A 21,243-nucleotide genomic window follows, 5' to 3' on the forward strand; every position below is an offset into this window, starting at 1 on the left:
TGAGGGGCGGACAGAACCTGGGTTCACGCACGCCCCAAGCCCGAAAACAACACGGAAGCGCGTCTCAGACTGCGGTCGCAGGCGGCGCGTGGGGCAGGTGCCTGGCCGCGCTCCACGACTGACTTCCGCAGAAGCCGCCCAGTCTGATGAGTCTCCCGCCTAGGGAGGGGGCGCCGGCCTGGGACCCCGCGAGCCCGGCCTGCGCCCAGAGGAGCCGCGGGGCCAGAACCGCCCCTCCCCCGGCCTGATGGGCCCGCGTCGGAACGCACAGGGGTCGGGGGCTCTTAGCGGGAGGGAGTGGAGCTGGTTGGCCGCTGCTCCTCTCTGGCTGCTGCCAGGCTGACAATCCTGGTGGGTGAGGGGGCCGCCCAGAGGTTGCCTGGGACAAAGGCCCTGAAGTCTTTGTCTGAGGTTCCTTCCCCCCACCCTTTCCTGCCCTCAGTGGGGCCCAATGCCTGCCCAAGCTGTGGACACGCTCCTGCACCAGGCCAGTTCCGCTCTCCTGCCAGGAGACCCCAAGCCAGCGCGGCAGCCAGGGCCCCTCGTAGCCTCAATACTATCTGTGTGGCCCAGCAGCAAGGGCATCCAGAGCCTGTACTCGCCCAATCAGACTGGGCCATGGGCGGGGTGGGGGTGGGGGTGGGGGGGTCCTCCCTCCCGCCACAAGCCCTACCAAGAGCAAAAGCTGAAAGTCTGAATGAATGAATGGTGAAGGAATGAAGGTGGGGTGGGGGTGGGGCATCTACTGGAGGGCATGAGTCTTATGGGTCAGGTCTGGGGCCTCACTTTTGTCCAGGGGCGCGGGTGAGGGGACCGTTGTCATCGTTATATAAGTGTCCCCAGGCCTCCCTGCAGTGGCTCGAGTGGTGGAGGTGGATGGGGGGAGGGGAAGGGGAGGCTTCTCTCTTGGTCAGGTAAATGGGCACCAGCCGCTATGGGCACAGAGGCCGTAGGAAGAACTCAGGAGGGGCTCCACTGCTGGTTAGAGCTCAGCAATCCCCTCCGCCAGGTTCTCAGAGCTCTCACCTGCCTCCTCTCCCTCCTCCCCAGTCAGCTCAGGCCCCACTGAGGGCCACATTCTCACGAAGGCCGTCCTGCTGGCCTGTGGACACACTCACAGGGCAGCAATGCCCCCAATACCCACTGATCACCATGGTCAGGCTGGGGAGGGACGGTGGGAACCTGCCCCAGGGTCGGTTGGAGGTGTTGGGCTGAGCTGGGGACCGTGGCAGGCCCTGCTGGTCACTCTGTGTCCTCTGGGCCTGCGGAGGTTAGCTGGGCAGTAGCTCAGCCTCTCACAGCTTCTCCTTCAGGCTGGACAAGGAGGGGGCCCAGGGTCCACTCAGGGCCCCGGTCTGGGGTCTCCCTGGAGGCTCCTGGTAACAAACGGCCCCTCCCCTTCTGGGTGTTGGTATCCATGGCAACACTGTAGAGCCTTTCTCTCCCCAGGCCTGCTTGGATTTCAGGCCTCAGGTGAGTGTTGGGGGGAGGGCCCTGGGTCTGAGGGGGACAGGGACATCACCGGCAAAGGACTAGCACCTCTGGGGACACTTGCACTAGGCTGGGGGGCAGAACTGCAGCTCCTGGAGGGCAAGGGTGACAGGGGGGAGATGACAGGGAATGTGTGAACACCCAAGTGACATGGTGCCGGGAGTGGGGGTGACCTGCTGCCCTGGCCTGGTCAGAAACACGCAGGTGTGGACACCCACGTGACTGGCAGTGTGCTGTCCTGTGGGGCAGACACACACACACACATACACACACACACACACACCCCTTCTTGGAGAGTGATGCCCTGTGAACCAGCGGTGCCATCTTGGGGCTGCCATACACACGCATGTGCGCTGGCCATGTAAGGAGAGCCCTGCAGGGGTGCCCACACACGGGACCCAGGGCAGCCCTACCATCCCTCCTCTCAGCTCCCTCAACAACATCAAGAATGGCCCCTGAATCTTGTCAGGAGGCTGAAGATGCCGAGGAAGAGGCTTTCCCATCCCTGGTGGACCGAGAACTGGTCAGCGGCCACGTGGGGCCTCCAGCCAGCGCCTCTGCCGACCCTGGGGCTCCCGCGTGCCCTCAGGACACCAAGCCCAGCTCCACCAGGATGGTCTCCTCCGTCAGCCCGCAGTAAGGAGGGGAGGGGGGAGGTCAGCCGCTTGGACCAGGCCAGCCAGAGAACAGGGCCTGATCAAGCGTCAGGAGCACTGGCCTTTCAGGTCTGCCCCGGAGTCCCTGGACCCCCGCACCCTGCGGCTGCTGTGGAGGCAGCGAGAACTGGAGATTCAGGCCCTGCGGTGGGCGATTGAGAACCACCGGGAGGCCCGACACTGCCGTATCCTGCAGGAAGTGGCTGGGCTTCCAGCCGAGAGGTCAGCAGCATACTGCTGGTCCCCCGCCTGCCCAGTCTCCGTCCCGACCCTAACTCCGAGTTTATGTCTGACTCCAAAGTCCACTGCCAAGACTGCAGCCCTGACCCTGGCCCTGACCTTCGCCTCTAGCCCCAGTCCTTACCTGGCCCTGATCCCCCACCCCAGCCCTGAAGAGGTTAATATACTGTACAGCCACCCAGACCCTAATCCCCAACACGTCCGTGGGTGCTGAACCCAACCTAGACGCCACCTCCAGCCCAGACGTCTTCAGGGCCTGACCTGGCCTGGCCCAGTTGCACTCTGTGCCCTCAGGCCCCTAATGACAGTGAAGAGGAGCCCCTCCTTCTCTCCTTGGCTGCCGACCCAGAGGTGGGGGCTGCTGAGATTGCCCTTTCCCCCAGGAGCTCGCGCAGTCGGAAGTTCTTGCAAAACCAGGTCCAAAAGCTGACTCTGGAGTTGGAAGAGCACAAGGAACAGGCCCAGATGGTGAGGGGCAGGTGGGATCAGGGAGCGGGGTGCGGGACCCAAGCCGGGGTGAGGATGGGGGGCCAGGCAGGGGTTGGCCTTGGCCGGCAGGGTCTGCAGAAGGCCCCGCCCACCTCTGGGCCCTCCCCGAGCAGGAGAAGGCACACCTGGAGGAGCGGCTGCTGCAGACCGGAAACACGCTGCGGCAGCTGGAGGCCGAGTTGCAGGCCTTGCAGAAGTCCTGCCTCCTGCAGCTGGCCCGCTCCTCCTGGGTGGGCCGCATGCTGCGGTCTTCCACGGGCAGTGTGGAGGTGAGCCTGGCCCCTGGGCCCGGCCCCCACAGGCCTGCCCTCCTTGGTCTTCCCTCCGACAGCTAGCATGTCCCCTTGAGACTGGCACTTCTGCTGGGGGTCCCTGGGCTGCCTGGGAGGCCTGCCCCCCTCAGGCTGCCTCTGGAACCAGGACCGAGGCCTGGGACAGGGAGGAGCTACAAGCCCTGTAGTCCCGCCACCTGATACTTAGCAAGTGTGTGCCTCAGGTACTGGGGAGGTCAGAGGGGAGAGTGACCTTGGGCAGAGGGGAGTTCTTCCCCCAGCCTGCTGCCCCTTTTGCAGGTGGTGACGGCAGAGACCCTGATGGACCCCAGTGACCTCTCTGAGAACGATCGGTCCCCCACTGCTGGGGAGGTAAGCGAGGCCCTCCAGGTGTGTTCTTGGCTCTGCGGTTCTGCGGGAGGGTCAGGTCATGTGCTTGTTGCTCCCTGGCCAGGGTTTCCGGCTGGAGGATGTGGACTGGAACAGCATCGCCCACCGGTACCCCAACCTCTTCACCGACCTCGAGTCCAGCTTGGATCAAAAGTAACTGCACTGGGTGGGGACTCCCTAGGGGTGAGGGGAGGGGAGGGCTCGCCTTGGTTGGTATGGACCAAACTCCAAGTTCCACCCCTTAGTGTCCCTGGACAGGTCACTTAGAAGGGAAAGGGCTCTGGGGCCATCTCTGTCCAGCCATGAGCCCTTTGCCCAGGCTGGATCCCAGGGACTGGGGCCACAACTTGGTGTGCCCTGCCCTCCTTATGGAGGTTGGGTGGGGGCAGGGCTGGGGTCCAGGAGCGGAAGCCATGGGCAGCGAGCTGCTCTTGACCTGCAGGCACCCCCGGGCCCCGCCGCTCCCGGAGCTCCCACCGGCCACACAGCCTGACCAGTGGAACTCAGAGCCGTACTGCTGGCAGAGGGAGCATCGTCTCAAGAGCGTCGAGTGGAGCTCCCTGCCCCTGGTGGGCGCCAGCAGCTCTGGGGGTGCCGACTCCGAGTCCAGCAGCTGCCTGCTGGCTGCACGCTATCACGTGCAGAAAGTGACAGGGGACCCTCTCCAGGCGCCAGGCCACACTGCAGAGCAGAGGGAGGCACAGGCACAGAGCCTCTGCGGGGACAGTCGAGCAGCGTGGGCAGGTGGAGTGGGGCGGGTCTCCCCTGGTTTCTCCCCCCTCCCAGCCCCGCAGGACTGTGACCTCTGCCCAAAGTCCTAAAGGGTGTCCCCCACCCTCTGGGCTATCGCAGTAGCCCAGCTGGAGGCAGCTGGGGCCTTTCCAGCCACATCCCTAGGGGTTAAGGTGGTCTGGGGGACTGCTGCCACTGCCTTTGTGCTCTGGCTTGAATCCACTTCCCCCCACCCCCCAGCAAGTGCTGCCAGGCACCTCTGCTTCCCTCAGCCGCCTGGGTCCAGCCACCTCTCCTGTCTGGGATCTGACCCTTGCCTGGTGCTGCTCCTCTCCCACGTGGAACCGCAGGGCGCTGTGGGCCAGGTCTGGCCTCACAGGAGATGTCCCCAGTGGACGCTCCATATTGGGGTTCCCCTCCTGGACAGGCCGCCTCTCCCTGGATCTCCGGAAAACCCACTCGGACAGGCAGGGCAGCAATGGCCAGGAGGCTGAGTCCTGTGCGGATCCCCACCCCCGGCATTCCGGGCGCTGTCCAAGGTGAGGAGGGGAGCCAGCCCCGAGCGCAGGGGCAGGAGCAGGTCTCCTAGCGGGACCACGGTGGGAGGGGCCCGAACGTCTCGGCACAGCGCCCCTGCCCGCGCTCCCGCCCCAGCCCCGCGGGCTCCTGCCTGAAGATCGTGGCGGTGAGCCGCCGCCGGAGGTTCGTGCGCATCCTCAACCATTCGCTGGAGGAGACGGCCGACCTGGGTGGCTTCGTGCTGCAGCAGCTGGTGCGCGACTTCCCCGTGTGCATGTACCGCTTCCCGCCCAGCACGCTGCTGGAGCCAAGGCACCACATCACGGTGCGCCCTGCTCCCCGCGCCCCTCGCGGCCCCGCCCCGGCCCCACCCCGCCGCCGGCCCCTCACCCCTCACCCGCCGCCGACGCCGTCCCCAGGTGTGGGGCGAGGCGCCCGGCAGCACCAAGCGGCAGCCACCCTCCTCCTTGGGCCAGGAGCCCGTCCACTTCCACTCCAGCCGGGGCTGCGTGACCCTCCTCCTGAACCCCCAAGGCGAGGTCAGTGCGGGTCCCAGCGGGGGTGGTGGGAAGGGCCGGCTTTGCGGGGTGGAGGTGACCACCGTGTCCCCCACGGCCCCGCAGGTCCTCAGCGAGCACCAGGCCGCGCACTGCGTGACCCCCGTGTGTAGGATCTTCTCCGACAACACCGACTTGTCCATCGACCGTTTCCCGCTCTCAGAGGCCCGGCCCGGTGCCGACCTCGCGGAGCAGCAGCCCCTGCCTCGACTCCCGCGCAAGGGTCGGGTGCAGGAGGCCCGGGCCGGGCGCCGGAGGCCGGGGTGGGGACCTCGGCTCCCTCAGTCCGTACCTCCTCCCCAGGCCCAGACTCGACAAAGACCCCAGACCCCCTGCTAGGACTGTCCCCCACCTCCCCAGGGCCCGCCCTTGCCAGGACCACCCTCCAGCTATTCAGGACTCCTCTCAGGTCATCCACCTCCCCTGGCCCCGTCCCCTCCGGAACCACCCCTTCCCGCGGACAGGCTCTGTTTCTCACGACCCCCCTCACCGCCCTTCCCCCCAGGACGCGGGTCCAGTTGCCCCGCCTGAGCACCAGCAAGCTCCTCCGCCAGCGAGAGGTGCCAGCGCGGCCCGAGGGCGCCGCCGAGACGCACCCAGAGCTCCTGCCCGCCAGCCCCATCCCCATCCCCGGTGAGTGCGCAGCAGGGAGGGACGTGGAGGGAGGGGCGGACAGCGAGAAGGAGGCGGCCGGCCGACCCCACCCCCTCATTGTCCCGCGCAGAGGCAGGGCTGGGCCTCGAGGACTGCCAGGCTAGGAAGGAACTCAAGGTCCGGGTGAGTGCTGGCGCGGGCGTCCGGGCAGCCCCCGCCCCGCCCCGCCCCGCCCCGCCCCCGCCCCCGCCCCCGCCCTGCGGCCTCTCAGGCTCCGCCCCCCCAGGTGCGCCGGAAGAGCGTGGACCGCGGTTGTCCGATGGTGGCGCTTTCGGTGCAGAGCACGGCCGAGAGCAGGTTCGGCTTCCGCTTCCTCAGCTGCCCGCCCATCACCGCGGACTCGCGCTGGCCGGTGTAGGGCCGGGCAGGGCGGCGGCACCCGCGCCTGTGCTCCCGCGTCTCCACGACTGTGGCTGCGGAGCGGGGCGGGGAGAAAGCGCCGGAGGCAGGCGGTGCCAGCTGCATAGTTTATTGAACCAACGCCGCCTACCAACTAAACCGCATTTCTGTACACCTGACAGTCGAAAATGATTCGCGAAAATGATTCGCTTGGTTTCCGGGTATCCGGCCCCAAGAGGAGGGAGCTGGCCACCCCATCCCCGCGCGGGGAACCCCACAAGTCCACCAGGGATGGGAGGCGTGGTTGCACCCTGGTTGGCCTAGGGCAAGCGCCTCTGCTCGGGACCACGGCAGCCCAAGGGTGGCTCAGAGCCCTGGGGCAGCTGGAGGGCTGGCCAGGGGATGGACAGGGCCCAGCTCCAGCCTGGGCCCAGTCTGCTCTCTTCCAGGCCTACTCCTCCTGGGAAGGCCAGGCCACACGGAAGAGGCGGGCAGCTGGGCCAGCGGTGGCGAGCTGGACCATCCTATCCTGGGCTCTCCCTCTTCCCACCCTTGGTGGTCCCAACTCCTAACTTCCCTCTACCAAGAGGGTCCTCTCCTGTACCAGGCTCACTTCCCACCCCCCAACACACCCGCCCAGGTGCTCTGGGTTCTGTGAGGCCAGAGTTCACACGAGGGCTCCCACGATCGCCCTGGGGCCCTTGCCTACCGCCCAGGCCAGCCTGGCAGTGGGTAGTGGTGTACACTCGGGGTGGGGTTGGGCTGGGGTCATGAGGTTCAGGTGCGGCATGCACCGGAGGCTGGGGGTCTGGCCGCTGGGTCTGGTGCTGGCCTTGGGCCTGGACAGCCTTCGGCTCGAGGGCTGGGGCCTGAGGCCACCTCTGGGGCTCTCAGAGCGGTCACTGCAGCCAGCCCCTGGCCCAGGCCAGGCCCCAGACTACCCAGGGCTCTGAGGCGACGCCCCCGGAACTGCAGATCTGTGGACCCCCAGGAGCTGCTGCCCCTGTCAGATGGCATGAGGGACTTGGGAGGAGAGGGGGTCAGGTTGTAGCCCAAGGTCCTGGAAGGCTCTGGAGAAGAAGGAAAGAGCACGTCAGACAAGGGCCCCCAAGGAGTCACTTGGGGCAGTCACCATGGGCAGGGCTGCAGTGTCCACTGTGGCTCCTCCCCTTAGCCCTTCACCCCCCCCCCCAAGGCAGCACCCCACTGCCCCACTTCCTGTGCTCCCCAGGGAAGCTGTGGCCCCTCGGCCCTGTGACCTCTGACCTTTGCTTGAGCTGGACCCATCTCTGGGGAAATCTGGGCTCTGGCTTTGGGTCACTGGGTCCTGTCCCCCAGGGCATGCTCACAGGCTGGTGGCCCTGGGGCAGTTCCCAAACCTCCCCTATAGAGCGAGGCCCTGGCACCCACCTGAGGGCAGGCTGGGTGGGTGTGTCTGTGGTCACCCAGAGCCCACCCGGGCCCGGACTGGAGTAGGAGGTCCTGGCTCCCCTTTGTCCCTCACTGGCTGTCACCCCTCCAGCCACTCCTCCTGGCTGCCTGCCAGCTCCCCCTCCACCTTTCCACCCCTCCTGGCTGTCTCATGGCCCACCTTCCCCAGCCCCTCCCCACAGGCCGCAGCCGGCACAGGAAGTGCAGAGCTTTGACCTGCCCTGTCCCTGCTCCATCCTGGCTTCCTTGATGTGCACCCGCCCCCAATGCCACGCCACCCCGGAGGGTCATTGGGCCAATCTTGCAGCCTACACTCCTGTGGCCCCTGCTTACAACGCCCCCTCCCCAGGTTTGCCCACCCAGCTGTCCTGCCAGTCGGTTCAGACCCTTCCTCCAGGAAGCCTCCCTGGGGCCTGCTGGGTGAGGGGTCTCTCTGCCTCACAGGCTCTGCATTTGCTCCTCTCAGCCATGGTCACTCTGAAGCCAGTGTCCCTGAGGGAGGGCCTCGCCTGGCTTAATTCTGTGTCCTGAGCCCAGCATAGGCCCTGTCTGCAGAGGAAGGGCAGTACCCCTCCCCGCCTTGGTCTCCTGCCCATCTGGTGGCCTTGCTCCCTTTGCTGGCCTTGTGCCATGCTCCCCTCAGGACTTCTGGTGGGGCTGTCCTGCTTATTGATCCTGGCCCCTCATTGCCCCCACCCTGGGGCCACTTGCTCTTTCATTCAGGACCCCTCTGGCCTCTGCTCACACTGCCCTTCTCTGGAGGGCCTTCTCTCTGTCTCTCACCCAGCCCCGGTGGCCACATGGCCCCATGGGCTCAGGGGAGGGGGACTTGGGGTTGGAACCCCTCGGTCGTGAGACCCCACCCCCAAGGGAGGACCTCCCTGTCCCACCCATCTCAGAGCCTGGCTGAGGAGGGGGCAGAGCCGGTCTGAGCCGGTGTGCGCGGTCACGCCGGTACCTGGGGCCAGGCTCGGGGGGCTGGGGCGAGTCTTGGTCCCAGCCTTGTCCTGCTCTTCTTCAGGGCCCCTCTGTGGGCTCCCGGGGGCGGCGGCCCCCTCCTCCCGGGACTCCAGGCGCCTACTGGGGAGGGGACTGGGGTGCGGGGAGGGGAGACGCTGCAGCCCTGCCCCTCCTTTGGAGCCAATCCCAAATGAGTGTGACTCTGGGCTGGTCCCCCAGCCTTGGGCTCCCATGACCAGCCCCTCCAGCCACCCGGAGGACCAGCGACCACTCAGCCAAGGCAGGTCCCAGCCATAAGCCCCCGCCTGTCGGGACACACAGGCTGGCAGGGCCAGGGTGGGGGGCATGGAGCACCCACCGCAGGCGCAGCTCCCTCAAGGCCGGAAGCCCGGCCGAGGCCAGGCGGCGGCGGCTGTCTGCAGGGTCAGGCCCTGGGGCGGAGGCCCGGGTGGCCAGGTCTTCCGGCCCGGGAGGCGGCAGCCTCTGTGGGTGTGCCCCAGCCTGGGGAGGGAGGGGCTGGTTCAGGGGCACGGCCTTCGGGGGGTGCCGGGGCAGGCGCGTCAGGCCGGGGCACGGCCTTCGGGGGGGAGCAGGCTGTACCTGGCACTGGTGCCGACGCTCCTGCAGGCCTTTGGTGGGGTTTCCACAGAGGACCCGGCCGGCACCTGAAGAAGAGGGTGCGGCTGGGCCTAGTTTGGGACTGAGGGGCTACAGGGCAGCTTCACGCCGAGGTGGGTCGCCTACCGTGGGTGAGGCTGCTGGCGTCGTCCTCTGGGGCTGGGCTCTGGGGAAGAAGGCCTTCAGGCAGGAGGCCCCCGGGGACCAGCAGGGAGCGGGGCCAGGGCCTGGGGGCCCTGCGCTGGGTCTCAGGTGAGCATAGCTCGGGGCTGAGTCTCCAAACGGGGGATCCGTGGGGACGACCTGCACAACAGTCAAAATCAGAGGTCATCACGGCCCACGCCAGCCGGCCACCCAGGAGCCCCCCAGCTGAACCCTGTCCACGGAGCAGGGCCCCCCACCACCCAGCATCTGTGTGCCCGAGGCCCAGCGCCACCAGGGGGCAGGTTTGGCCCTCCTTTCCCCCTGAGGAGGGCTGGGGAGGCCCCCACCAGGGTTGCTCACAGGGAGGGTGTCCTGGCCTGGGGGTGGTTGTGCAGGGCTCTGGGGACGGGGCAGGCGGGGGTGGGGTGGGGTGGGGTGGTGGTTCGAGGCTGAGAAGCGACACGAGGCGGCTCTCCGTCTCTGAGAGACCTGTGGGCGGGGCCAGGGGTGGGGGGGTGGAGCCCTCTCCTGGGGCAGCCCCAGCCCGAGGCCCCTGGACGGCTTCCGTCTGTACCCAGCCCGGGGAGCAGGCTGTGCAGGACGCTGCCCTCCTTGATGGCCTCCTTCACCATGAGCCAGTCGTGGTCCAGCTTCCGGGAGGTCGGCAGGCGTGTGTGTGTGGCCGGCAACTCATCCAAGACCTGCAGCTGGGGGATGAGCTTCCTGACCTCTGCCCGGTAGTTGTAGCCCTGGGGCACCTGCGGTGGGGGTGGCAGGCCTGCGTCCGGTGGGCCCACCAGGCCAGCATCGCCCCGTAGCCGCTGTCCCCAGACCTGCTGGGGGGCAGTGCAGGGGAACTGGGGGGTCGGGGATGCCATCTCTCTCTGCCCAGGCTGCCAGGCCAGCCGGGGTCACTCTGGGACAGCAGGGACTGCAGGGGCCCTGGGCTCTTACCCACGCATGATCTCACTCTCTGGGCTCACTGCCAGGGTCCAGGGGTGCCCTCTGGCCTGCGGAGCTGCCTGAACTCAGAGCTCCGGCCCAGTGGGCGGCCGCTGTGCGTGGGCACCATGAGTAGCTGGGCAGGCGTGTGAGCTCTGGGTGTTCACGGGCAGTGCCGGGGTGTGTGCAGCCGCGGGCGGTGTGCACAGGCCCCCGGCTCACGAGCAGCGCTGCAGGGGCTGGGGCTGCCTCTGAACGGGGCCTGCACGGGTGTGTGTATGTGAGCGTGTGTGCTTGTGTACACGACTCTAAGTGGAGACTGTACAGAACACGCGTGGTTCCCCATGGCGTGTGCACAGACCTCTTGGGGTGTACGCGTGGCCCTTCGGAGTCCGGTCCTGGCCCAGGAGGACGAGCTGGCAGCCGCTGGGCCTCCAGCCACATGGGAATGAGCTCCCAGTGAAGAAGCCCCCAGCAACAAGCGGGCGTGCCCTAGGCGTGTGCCCTGGGATACCCTGCGACCCGGCCGGCATTCAGGTGGGCAAAGCAGTGCCTGGGCCGAGAGGCTGGAGCTACAGAGCGCCTCCCCGCCCGGTGCCCACCTGGTGGGCGGGGCCGGGGCCGGGCCGCAGGCATAGCGGGTTGCCCTCCAGGGTGAGCGAGGCCAGCCGCGGGCACAGCTGCAGGTAGCACAGCTGCCCCGGGTCCTCCACGCAGTTGCTCTCCAGGTCCAGCACCTCCAGCTGCTCAAGCAGGCACAGCGGGCTCAGGTCCGAGACGTCGTTGTAGGAAAGGTAGAGTTCCTGGGGGGCACGAGGGGGCTCAGTCAGGGCCCCTGGGCCCCCTGCACTCCCCAGAGCACCGCAGACCCACCTTCAGGGCCAGGAAGGAGCCGATGCCGTCCAGGTCAGCCAGGCCGCAGCGAGCCAGCCACAGCACCTGCAGGCGGCCCAGGGAGGTGCCCAGGTCCCTGCAGAGGGTAGGGTTGGCTGGTCAGTGCTGTCCTGGGGCGGAGGGTCGTGTCTCGGTGGCCGTGAAGGCCCTGTGCCACGCCTCCTGCCCAGCCGCCACCCACATCTGGCTGTCTCCAGGTGCAGGGACAGTTGTGACTGGCTTGGGTGGCCTCCAGGCCGAGGAAGGGGCTCCAGAGCCCCCGGCCCCCTGTCTTCCCTCCTGGCTGCAGCCGCCTGTCTTGGGCACCTTATCCAACCCCTGCAGGGTCCGGGCCTGGCCGCGGGAGCTGCCCTCGTGCTAGACGGCCGCTGCCCGCTGCAGTGGGTGTGGGCGAGATGTCCCCTCCCCAGCGGGGTCAGCCGGGGTGTCCTCCCTCCTTCCTTCCCCCCGGCCTCTTTTGTGGATGATTTCCCTGTGTCACAGCCCGTCCCCTTGCCCCCACCTGGGACTTGTTTGTGCCACCCTCCCTTGGCGGCCGCTCCCCTGCCAGTGGGCAGGCCGGGGCTCTCCCATCTGCCCCCGACCTCAGTGGGCCCCACCTCTGCCCGCGGGGTCCTCTCAGCCTGGGTGACCCTCGTCTCCTGTCCGGGCACCGGCCCACTGTTGCACATCCTTTCCATCAGCTTCTGGGATGTTCCCTTTTGTATTTTCTCTCCTCGCGGTCTCTGCTCTCATATCTGGAGCTCAGCCTCTCACGTGTGGTCTCTGAGAAGGAGCTTGTTCTCATCCCTTCTCTCTCCCATTTCCATCTCTTTGCCTTTCCTCTGCTTTCTGGGAGATTCTCTTGTCTTCCAACAATGCCGGTAACATTTTTTGTCAGCCCTCATACATTTAATTCCCAAGCGCCCTTCGTTGTTCTCTGATCTTATTTCATGGCATTCTGTTCTTGTTTTGAGGGTGCAAAGAAGCCATGTCTTCTTCTGTGTCTCTCAGAACATTCACTGAAGGTGCCTGGACGTTTTACTCCCCTCCTGGCATTGTCTGCTTCCTCTGGGGTCCTGTGGGTTTGTCCTGACTTTTCCCTTTCATGCTGGGGGTATTGCTATATTCCTAATTATACTATTAATAGCTTCTTGGGCATTCAGATTGGGAGTGAGGGTCTGAAATGCTGCCTGGAAGTGCTGACTCACTGGAGATGCTGAGGTGAGGGGCTTCCCTGCGGTGATGAGGTGGTGCACGTTGGTCCTTGCTGGCCACCCTGCCCTCCCTGCCCCGGCTCCAGCAGCTCTGGTCTCCCCATGGTCCTGAATCGCACCTGCACTGTGGCACCCCGGGTCTTGGCATCTGCTCTTCCTCCTGCTTTGGGGGTTCTGCCTGCTCCCCTGGTCCACGTGAAGCCGCCTCCTCACCTCTGAGGTGTTCCTGGCCTGCCTCACCTTTCCGCATCGCTGGGGCCCATCTTCCAGTTCACAAATTCCCCTTCGGTTACGTCTCATCCACCGATTAACCTGTATGTTGCGTTTTTTGTTTTTTGTTTTAAAAGGTTAGACTTTATTTTATTGCCTAGATTCTATTTTTTTTAATTAATTAATTTATTTTTGGCTGTGTTGGGTCTTTGTTTCTGTGCGAGGGCTTTCTCTAGTTGCGGCGAGCGGGGGCCACTCTTCATCGCGGTGCGCGGGCCTCTCCCTATTGCGGCCTCTCTTGTTGCGGAGCACAGGCTCCAGACGCGCAGGCTCAGTAGTTGTGGCTCACGGGCCCAGTTGCTCCACGGCATGTGGGATCCTCCCAGACCAGGGCTCGAACCCGTGTCCCCTGCATTGGCAGGCAGATTCTCAACCGCTGCGCCACCAGGGAAGCCCTGTATGTTGCGTTTTTTAAGTTTTGTGCTGTTACCGTAATCTCCACCTTTAGTTACAGAGATTCCATGTTTCTCCCCCGTCTATTGCCTTCAATGCATGTTCCAATCTTTTAATTGGCTGAAATTTGCGTCTCATGATTCCTTCAAGAGGGGCTAATCAAACTATTTTCCTTAATCTCTTACTCATTCCAAAATGTTGGCTGGGTATGAAATTCTTGATTCATACCGTCTTTCTGCTGGGCTGTGTAGACATCATTCTACTGTCTTCTGGCTTTGAGTGTTTCTATGGAGAAGTCTGAGGAAAACTTCCTTTTTTTTCTCTTCTTAAAGGAAGACTTGATCTCTTTCCTTGGCTGCCCCCAATATGATCTGTGTCTTGAAGTCCAGGAACTTTATTAGGATATGTTTCAGGGTTGGCAATTCAGTTTCAGTTTTTTATTTCAATCTGTAGATGAAAGTTTTCTTTTATGTCTGACAAGTTTTCTTTATTCTTTAAACAACTGTTAGGTTCTATTGTTTCTCTTCACTTCTGCAAAGATTACAATTCTGCACTTGCCAAGCCTCTGCTAGCTGCCCTCCAGAATTCTTTTATTTTTTATTTTATTTTTTAAAATTAATTAATTAATTAATTTATTTTTGGCTGCATTGGGTCTTCGTTGCTGTGTGCGGGCTTTTCTCTAGTTGCAGTGAGCGGGGGCTTCTCTGTTGTAGTGCGTGGGCTTCTCATTGCGGTGGTTTCTCTTGTTGTGGAGCACGGGTTTTAGGCGCACGAGCTTCAGTAGTTGCAGCATGTGGGCTCAGTAGTTGTGGCTCGCGGGCTCTAGAGTGCAGGCTTAGTAGTTGTGGTGCACGGGCTTAGTTGCTCCGCGCCATGTGGGATCTTCCTGGACCAGGGCTCGAACCCGTGTCCCCTGCATTGGCAGGTGGATTCTTAACCACTGCACCACCAGAGAAGCCCTAGAAAGTTAGATCTTTAAATATATTTATCAAAAAACTGGAAGGAGTAGAATAATTAAGGTAAGCATTCAGCTCAAGGAGCTGGAAAAAGAACAACAGCAAATAACAAGAGAACACGAAGGAAAGATGTAATCAAGATTAGAATAGAACCAGTAATAACTAGAAAAACCATAGAGAAGATTAACAGAGCCCAGTGCTGATTCTTTAAAAACTTAATAGACAATCCTCTGGCAGGACTGATCAAGGATGAACAGAGGGACAATGCAAATAAATGTATGGAACTTAAAAAGAGGAATAATTATGGCTATAGCAGCAATTTAAAACAACAAAAACCATTATGAACAAACTATATACCAACATTCATGAAAACTAGACAAAGCTGGTGCCAAAAGAAAGAAAACTAGACTAATAACCACTAAAGAAATTAAACAGTGATTAACACCCCTCCCCCCACCCATGCCAAGTCCCTGGATCTGGATCAGCTTTAAAAGTAAAATCTATCATGGAATAGACAATCTCTATCTTCCACAATAATTTCTTGTACAGGAAGTTTCAAAAAATTAAGCAGTTGAAGAGAACAATAAAAGGGAGGGCCCCGTCTGAGTCAGTCGTTGATTCCAGGACCAGAGAAGTACAAACTGGGGAATTAAAGCACTATCACTCATGAAGACTGATGTGAAAATTGCAAAGCAAATATTATTTTAACGTTACAGTGATTTAAAAATAACTCGTCAAGTAGTGTTACTGCAGGAATGTAAGGATGAATTACCATCACAAAATCTGTCAGTGGAATCCAGTGCATAAATAGACTAAAGGAGAAATATCATTTTATGATCATGTCAATAGATGCAGAGGAACCCAGACACATACCCGTTAAGATCGGGAACAAGCCAAGGATGCCTGCTACTGTCATTGCCGCTGTCTAACATCGTACTGGCTAGTAGATCCTGGCCAAAGCAATAAGACAAGAAAAAGGAGCAGGAGGATTTGAGTGAAAGATAGCACTCGTAACTTGCTGATAACATCACCATCAATACAGAAACCCATCTGAATTAACAAATAATTTGAATTAATAGGAGAGTTTGGCAATAATGTTAAATACAAAACAAAGGTACACTATTGCCAGAGGCAATAGACCCATTTATAAAAATCAATTGTTTTATTGATTTAAAAAATCTATTCTAGGAAATCCAAAAAAGAGGGCATATATGTATACATATAGCTGATTCACTTTGCTGTACAGTAGAAACTAACACAATATTGTAAAGCAACTATACTCCAATAAAAGTTAATAAAATAAAAATTTAAAAAATCTATTCTAAATCAGCATAGTGTTTCTCTAAATTTGCAACAAACAGAATACAGCAGAATCAGGACCTCATCCATGATTATAAAAATACTATAAGTATGTGGGAATTAATTCAGTTCTGGTTTCAGGGAGCCCTGCCTTCAGAGGAGGCTGGTGTCCTGCCCTGTCCCAAGTGGCAGAGGGGTGCACAGGTGGGGGTCCTGGTTAGCCCACTCCAATCATAATTCCAATCCCTTGCTAGTGGTTGGTGTAAGAGAGTGTATACATGATACAGTTCTGGCCAAAGAAACACAGAAGAATGCTGGGAACCTTCTTGTTCTTACTGATGGACACAGGAGGGCACATTTCCTGTTATGGGATGAATTGCATCCTCCCCCCACCCCCAAATTCATATGTTGTAGTCCTAACCTCCAGGACCTCAGAATGTGACCTGACATGGAAACAGGGTCTCTGAAGATGTAATTGGTGGAGATGAGGTGGGCCCTAATCCAATATGACTGGTGTCCTTACAAAAAGGGGAAATTTGGATCCAGACACAGGGAGAAGAAGGCCACGTGAGCTGAAGGCAGAGATTGGGGTGATGAGTCTACAAGCCAAGGAATGTCAAAGGTGGCCAGCAAACCCCCAGGAGTGAGGAGTGAGCTGGGTTCTCCCTCTGCCTCAGAAGGAGGTACACCTTGATCTTGACTCATGGCCTCCAGACCTGAGGGAGTCAGTTTCTGCTGTTCAAGACACCTGGTTCGTGGTGCTTTGTTCAGCAACCCTAGAAGACTAGCTACCACACTCCCTCAGCCCACCAACGTGGCTGCAGCAGCCCCAGGCATGGGGATGGGGGCCACATCCTGAGGGGCCACCGGCTGAGTGAGCCACCACCGGGCTCCTTGTGTGCCCTCAGAGATAGGGATTCTCACCTGTTCTGTTCCCTGACATATCCTCTGTGCTTAGAACAGGGTTTGGCCCGTGGTCCTTAGGCACTTAAGGGATAAACAATTTCTCACTGCTCAGGCCGGTTGGATGCAGGTTTCTGTAACTTGCAGCTGAAAGCGTTCTAACCTATGAACTTTACAGAAGAAGTTTAAAGACTCTATTAAAAACATTAAAGCACACATGAATGGAGAGCTATACCATATTCATGGATGTATATAACGTAAAAATTAACCCAAATGAGCATGTGACTTTTTAAAATTCCAAAACAAAACAAAACAAAATCCTGAAAGATTAGGGTGTGTGAAACCCAGCAAACTGATCGTAAAACTCAAATGCAAGAATAAGCGTTTAGGAATAGCTAGGTCAGTTTGGAAAAAGGAAAACTAAGATGAGGGTAACATGTTACAGATTAACACAAAGCCGCGCCAATAAAGACTGTGACAATGGAGAGCTCCTCACTCCGCCAGCGTGTCTGCGTGGGTCTGGGGTAGACGATGCTGGGAAAACCGACTCACCAGGTGGTGCTAAACAGAACTGGGTCCCCATCTCATATCAGGAGTGGAAGCAACCTCGCAGATAAGTAGGATTAAAGACCCGAAAGTGAAAAGTGAGACCGTAAGTGAATAGAAGAAAAAGTAGAATATCTCCAAGGCCTCGGGGTGCAGACAAACCTCCTAAAAAACACCCACAACACCAGCCAGAACTGATGGACTGGAACAAATCAAAATGAGGGGTTTCTGCTTAAGTGAAAGCCACCATGGTCTGAGTTCACGGGAGGAGGAAAGGTAGAGAGTCTTCAGGGGACACACACACGATTAAGTTGTAGCGAGAACTGTCCCTTCAATCATTTTAATGATCTCCAAGTTAGTTGTTGCGTTTCAGAGATTGTTACTGTGGTTTCCCCACACAGTGGTCCTGGTGAAGGATGCTCTTGTCGGATGCTGGCTGGCCTGGAAACCAGCCCCATCTGTCCTCACGTCAGTGACACTTTCAGGGTCTGAATTCTCTCTCAGCTTCGGATGAAGTGACAGCCATCACATGAAAATTACTTTCCAGTCCTCATAACACTGCCTGAGGTTTTAATGGCTTGATTATCTCTGTCATCAGCTAAGCTGTAATACTACTTCATTGCACTGTCATATTGAATTAGTTTCCTTTTACAAATATTTGTTTACTATCACTCCGTCGAGATTTGCAAACAACATTCGGCCAAGTTTCAGGATTCGCTAACAGACAACTTAAAAATTCCTTACATTTTTCACTGTCGTTTTCAAGGAACAGAACACATGTTTTATATAAATCATGATTTTTTTCTTGGAATTGATTTTGTTTTTGAAATCAAATATTTTGTTTTGTTACAAATAGTAACAAATATTTAATTTTATACCTTCCACTTCTCTTTGTAGTTTCCATCCTTTATTTCATACGTTTTCTGTATATTTTATTGTTCTTTGAGCTAATTTGTAAGCCTTAATAATGAAGGAGTAAATATGATTTTCTTTGTCTTTGTTAACTTAAAGTATTGACGTCTCTGTCAGAATATTGCTGAACCATGTATCAGTACTAAAGGCAATTCCGAGAGCCCGCTTTCCAGACCCTTCCTTGCAGGCCCAGGAGCCACGCAGGAGCCATGGAAGCTGGCATCCGCCTGCTTGTCCCTGCCCACAGGGGCCACGCGGCCTCTGATCTTCTTTGCTTCCACTTCTAGGATTTCAGGTGTTTTTCAAATTCTTTTTGATGTTTATTCAACAAACAGCAGTACAAATAGGAAAAATCGTGCAAGGCTGCTTAATGAATACCTTTATCATCTTCCCTGGAAATGACTGGATACTTACAGCCCATTTAAAACATCAGGAGAACTTTCTAGAATTGGGACTGGCCTCCCGCTGCCCCAGGATGGCTGTCTGGCCGCATAAAACCAGCAGGGTTGGGCTTCCCTTGTGGGGCAGTGGTTAGGAATCCGCCTGCCAATGCAGGGGACGTGGGTTCGAGCCCTGGTCCGGGAGAATCCCACATGCCGCGGAGCAACTAAGCCCGTGCGCCACAACTACTGAGCCTGCACTCTAGAGCCTGCGAGCCACAGCTGCTGAGTCCGCGTGCCACAACTACTGAGGCCCATGCGCCTAGAGCCCGTGCTCTGAAACACGAGAAGCCACCGCAATGAGAAGCCCACGCACCGCAATGAAATGTAGCCCCCACTCACCACAACTAGAGAAAGCCCGCACGCAGCAACGAAGACCCAACACAGCCAAAATTAAATAAATAAATAAATTTATAAGGAAAAAAAAAACCAAAAAAAAAATCCCAGCAGGGTTTTCCTGACACCCATTTTGTTCAAACACCCAATAAACTCTGATATTACTTCAGCTTTGTTCTTTCCAGCCCGACGAAGTAAGAAAAAACCTTAGTCTGTCCTGAGTTTTGCATTTTGTCCTTTAAGCTATTAAGATGCTGCTGTGTTTCACGTGGGGCCTGAGGTCCAGCTGGTCAGCAGCGGCCGTGCTTCTCTGCTCGTCTCGCTGGGCTGATGGGGGCCGGCTCAGCCCCCAGCTACGGCCCCACCAGCACGGGGACACAGCCCTGGGCTGTGGTGAGGGGTGTGGGGACGCCCCAAATCCAGAGGCTGGTTGGTGATGAGCCGCCCAGGCTCGCGGGTTGGGGGTCCTCTGCCGAAGGTCAGTGGGCGCCTTCCGGGCACACCACAGGGAGGTCCCTGGAGACCTCGTCAGCCACAAAGCCTGGCATGGCCAGCCCGACCCTGACTGCAGGCTCCGGGTGGCTGGCGTCACCCTCAGCGGGGCCTCCCGCTGACCAGGGGTGGGCGACGTGACCAGGAGTGGGCGTTAGGGCCGGGAGCCGGAGATAGTGGGAGGCCCAGGACCCCACCCAGGCTGGCAGCACGCCCTCCCCTGTGACCACCGCGGGGGGTGGACACTCACCTCAGGGAGCCCAGGCAGCTGCCGTTCAGCTTCAGCTGGCTGAGGTTGGGCAGGTGCAGCCCTGTGGGGCCGCAGGAAGAGAGGTCAGCGCAGGCCCTGCCGTCCTTTGCACCTTCAGAGGCGTCAGCGCCCCTCGGCCCCTGCTGCCCAACGGCTGCTCTGAGGCCCAGGGGCAGCCTTGGGGCCACATGCTGATGTCTGAGGCCCGGCTCGAATGACACAGGCCAGCAGGGGAGGGTGCAGGAGGCACCCCGTGGGGGCAGAGGCACACAGAAGGCCACGGGGCCACGGGACTCTGCGGGGAGGGGAGCCTGGCTGGCGCGGGTCTCGCCCACAGGCCGCCTCCCACGGGGAACTGCGGGCACGCCCAGACCACACACTGGGCTCCAGAGCACGGCCCCCCCAGCCAGTGTCCCATGCTCTCAGGGCCCCGGGAGAGGGTTCTCAGTCCCTGGAGAGCAAGGTGCAGGGCAGGTCTGTGGGTGCAGTGGTCCAAAGACCAGAGCCTGGTGGGCAGGGCCCGAGCAGGCCGAGCCTTCAAGCACGGCCTGGCCGTGATGGTGACGGGTGTGCACGGGGAAGGGCTCTCACCAAAGTTCCCCAGGCTGTTCTCGTGGGTGTTGACACACAGCTCCAGCACGCTCACCAGTCGGAGGTCATCCACCTGGGCCAGGGCCTGCTGCAGGGGTCGGTGGGGAGTCAGCCCTGAGAGCTGGACAGTAGTTACACACACCCCGCCCCGCCCCCTAGTGAAACTCCTGCTTTTGGCTGCAAGGCTGGAGCAGGTGGCAGGCATTTCCCTGCCTCACCCATGTTGACTGCGGCTACGATTGGCTCCAGCTGGACGATCAGTGTGATGTGACAGGAGTGGAGATTGTGATCCTGTGTGGCTGGTGGGGCCGTTGCCAGAGAAGGGCGTGCCCTGAGGTGTGCTGGTGTCCTAACGAGACCCATGGAACAGACCCAGTGCAGCTCGGGCCTGAAGCCCAGCTCTGCTCAGCACGGCCGAGCCCCAGCCTCCTTCAAACCCACGGACGGTACACTTGCACCGTAAGCTGATGAGTTTGGTGGGTGGTTGTTACGCAGCATCACTATAGCAATAGCTGACTCATACAAAACTTGGGACTGAGGTGCAGCTCCAATAGCTACCATAACAAAAATGATGAAACGATGTGACACTGGATGGGGACTGGTGGGGGGGGGGTTGACGTGAGTGTTACTGAAACTGGAAAGATGGAGACCCAGGTCATGTGACAATGGAATTTTTGGTAAAAGGGTCTCCTGTAGTAACCTGGATAGCAGAAGACGCACACAATGAACCTGTGACGGGGGTGGAGAGGTGCCAGGCAATTGTGGGCAGAGTGAGCTGGCCACAGTTCACTGCATTTGATGAGGTTTTACAGAAGGCAGAGTTCAGAGCTGGTGGAGAGAGCCCAGGAGTCCTGGAACTCGTGGCTTGGAAAATAAAATGGCTTCTCAGCTCAAACCAGTAAAAGAAAAAACGAAGAAGGGCTGGGAGTTAGGATGACTCAGTAAGACTCAGCCTCAGGGAGAAAGCAGTTGCCACATGCTGGCGACACGCAGGACGGTCTGGGAGGACAGAGGCCTGAGACCCCCGGTTCCAGCGACCAAGGGAAATGCTTCAGCAGCCATGCTTTGGCACGGTGGGCACTGGACTCAAATACGTTAGGAAGCAAGGGTGGTCCTGGGGTGCTTGGGCCGCGCTCACACAGGCAGGCTCTCTCCCCCGCCAGGAGCTGGGTGGGGGAGGGGGAGGTCCCAGGGTGGACGGAGTGGCTCTGATCAAGGCGTGCACCCAGCACCCAGCCCGTGCAGCAGCGGGGGCTGGCGGCCTGACCTGACGGGTCCACGCTGGACCAGGACCCTGGGTGCTGTGGGCGCTGCAGGCCCGGCTGGAGGGC

General features: G+C 59.7%; 2 protein-coding genes across 7 annotated transcripts in view; one reads left to right on the forward strand and one right to left on the reverse strand.

Moving 5' to 3' along the window:
• On the forward strand, positions 1-6,506 carry LMNTD2 (lamin tail domain containing 2). 3 transcript variants are annotated; one of them, XM_059932436.1, is made up of 16 exons: positions 1-351; positions 1,450-1,473; positions 1,920-2,127; positions 2,217-2,369; positions 2,771-2,855; positions 2,990-3,145; positions 3,449-3,520; positions 3,603-3,691; positions 3,981-4,282; positions 4,698-4,809; positions 4,925-5,114; positions 5,209-5,328; positions 5,413-5,609; positions 5,852-5,979; positions 6,071-6,123; positions 6,227-6,506. In XM_059932436.1, the coding sequence occupies exons 3-16, from the start codon at positions 1,940-1,942 to the stop codon at positions 6,356-6,358; spliced, it is 1,977 nt and encodes a 658-aa protein (XP_059788419.1). In that variant the 5' UTR covers positions 1-351; positions 1,450-1,473; positions 1,920-1,939; the 3' UTR covers positions 6,359-6,506. The 3 variants fall into 3 exon arrangements, with proteins under 3 accessions (XP_059788419.1, XP_059788418.1, XP_059788420.1); XM_059932435.1 differs by lacking the exons at positions 1-351; positions 1,450-1,473 and having other exon boundaries at positions 1,510-2,127; XM_059932437.1 differs by lacking the exons at positions 1-351; positions 1,450-1,473; positions 2,990-3,145 and having other exon boundaries at positions 1,510-2,127.
• Positions 6,460-21,243, reverse strand: part of LRRC56 (leucine rich repeat containing 56) — an 18,746-nt gene continuing 3,962 nt past the window's right edge. The window contains exons 4-13 of one of the 4 annotated variants that reach the window (XM_059932440.1): positions 19,913-19,997; positions 19,322-19,382; positions 11,308-11,404; positions 11,037-11,237; positions 10,067-10,250; positions 9,475-9,651; positions 9,331-9,395; positions 9,089-9,231; positions 8,729-8,862; positions 6,460-7,409 (exon numbers count right to left, since the gene is read on the reverse strand). In XM_059932440.1, coding sequence (XP_059788423.1) covers positions 7,117-7,409; positions 8,729-8,862; positions 9,089-9,231; positions 9,331-9,395; positions 9,475-9,651; positions 10,067-10,250; positions 11,037-11,237; positions 11,308-11,404; positions 19,322-19,382; positions 19,913-19,997 — 1,440 coding nt within the window. In that variant the 3' untranslated portion in view covers positions 6,460-7,116. Of the gene's footprint in view, positions 7,410-8,728; positions 8,863-9,088; positions 9,232-9,330; positions 9,396-9,474; positions 9,652-10,066; positions 10,251-11,036; positions 11,238-11,307; positions 11,405-15,016; positions 15,094-16,366; positions 16,522-19,321; positions 19,383-19,912; positions 20,001-21,243 lie in introns of those variants that run through there. The other 3 variants (XM_059932441.1, XM_059932439.1, XM_059932442.1) reach the window with 3 other exon arrangements.

The sequence above is a fragment of the Balaenoptera ricei genome, chromosome 8, assembly GCF_028023285.1.
Source record: "Balaenoptera ricei isolate mBalRic1 chromosome 8, mBalRic1.hap2, whole genome shotgun sequence".
NCBI classification, from domain to species: Eukaryota; Metazoa; Chordata; class Mammalia; order Artiodactyla; family Balaenopteridae; genus Balaenoptera; species Balaenoptera ricei.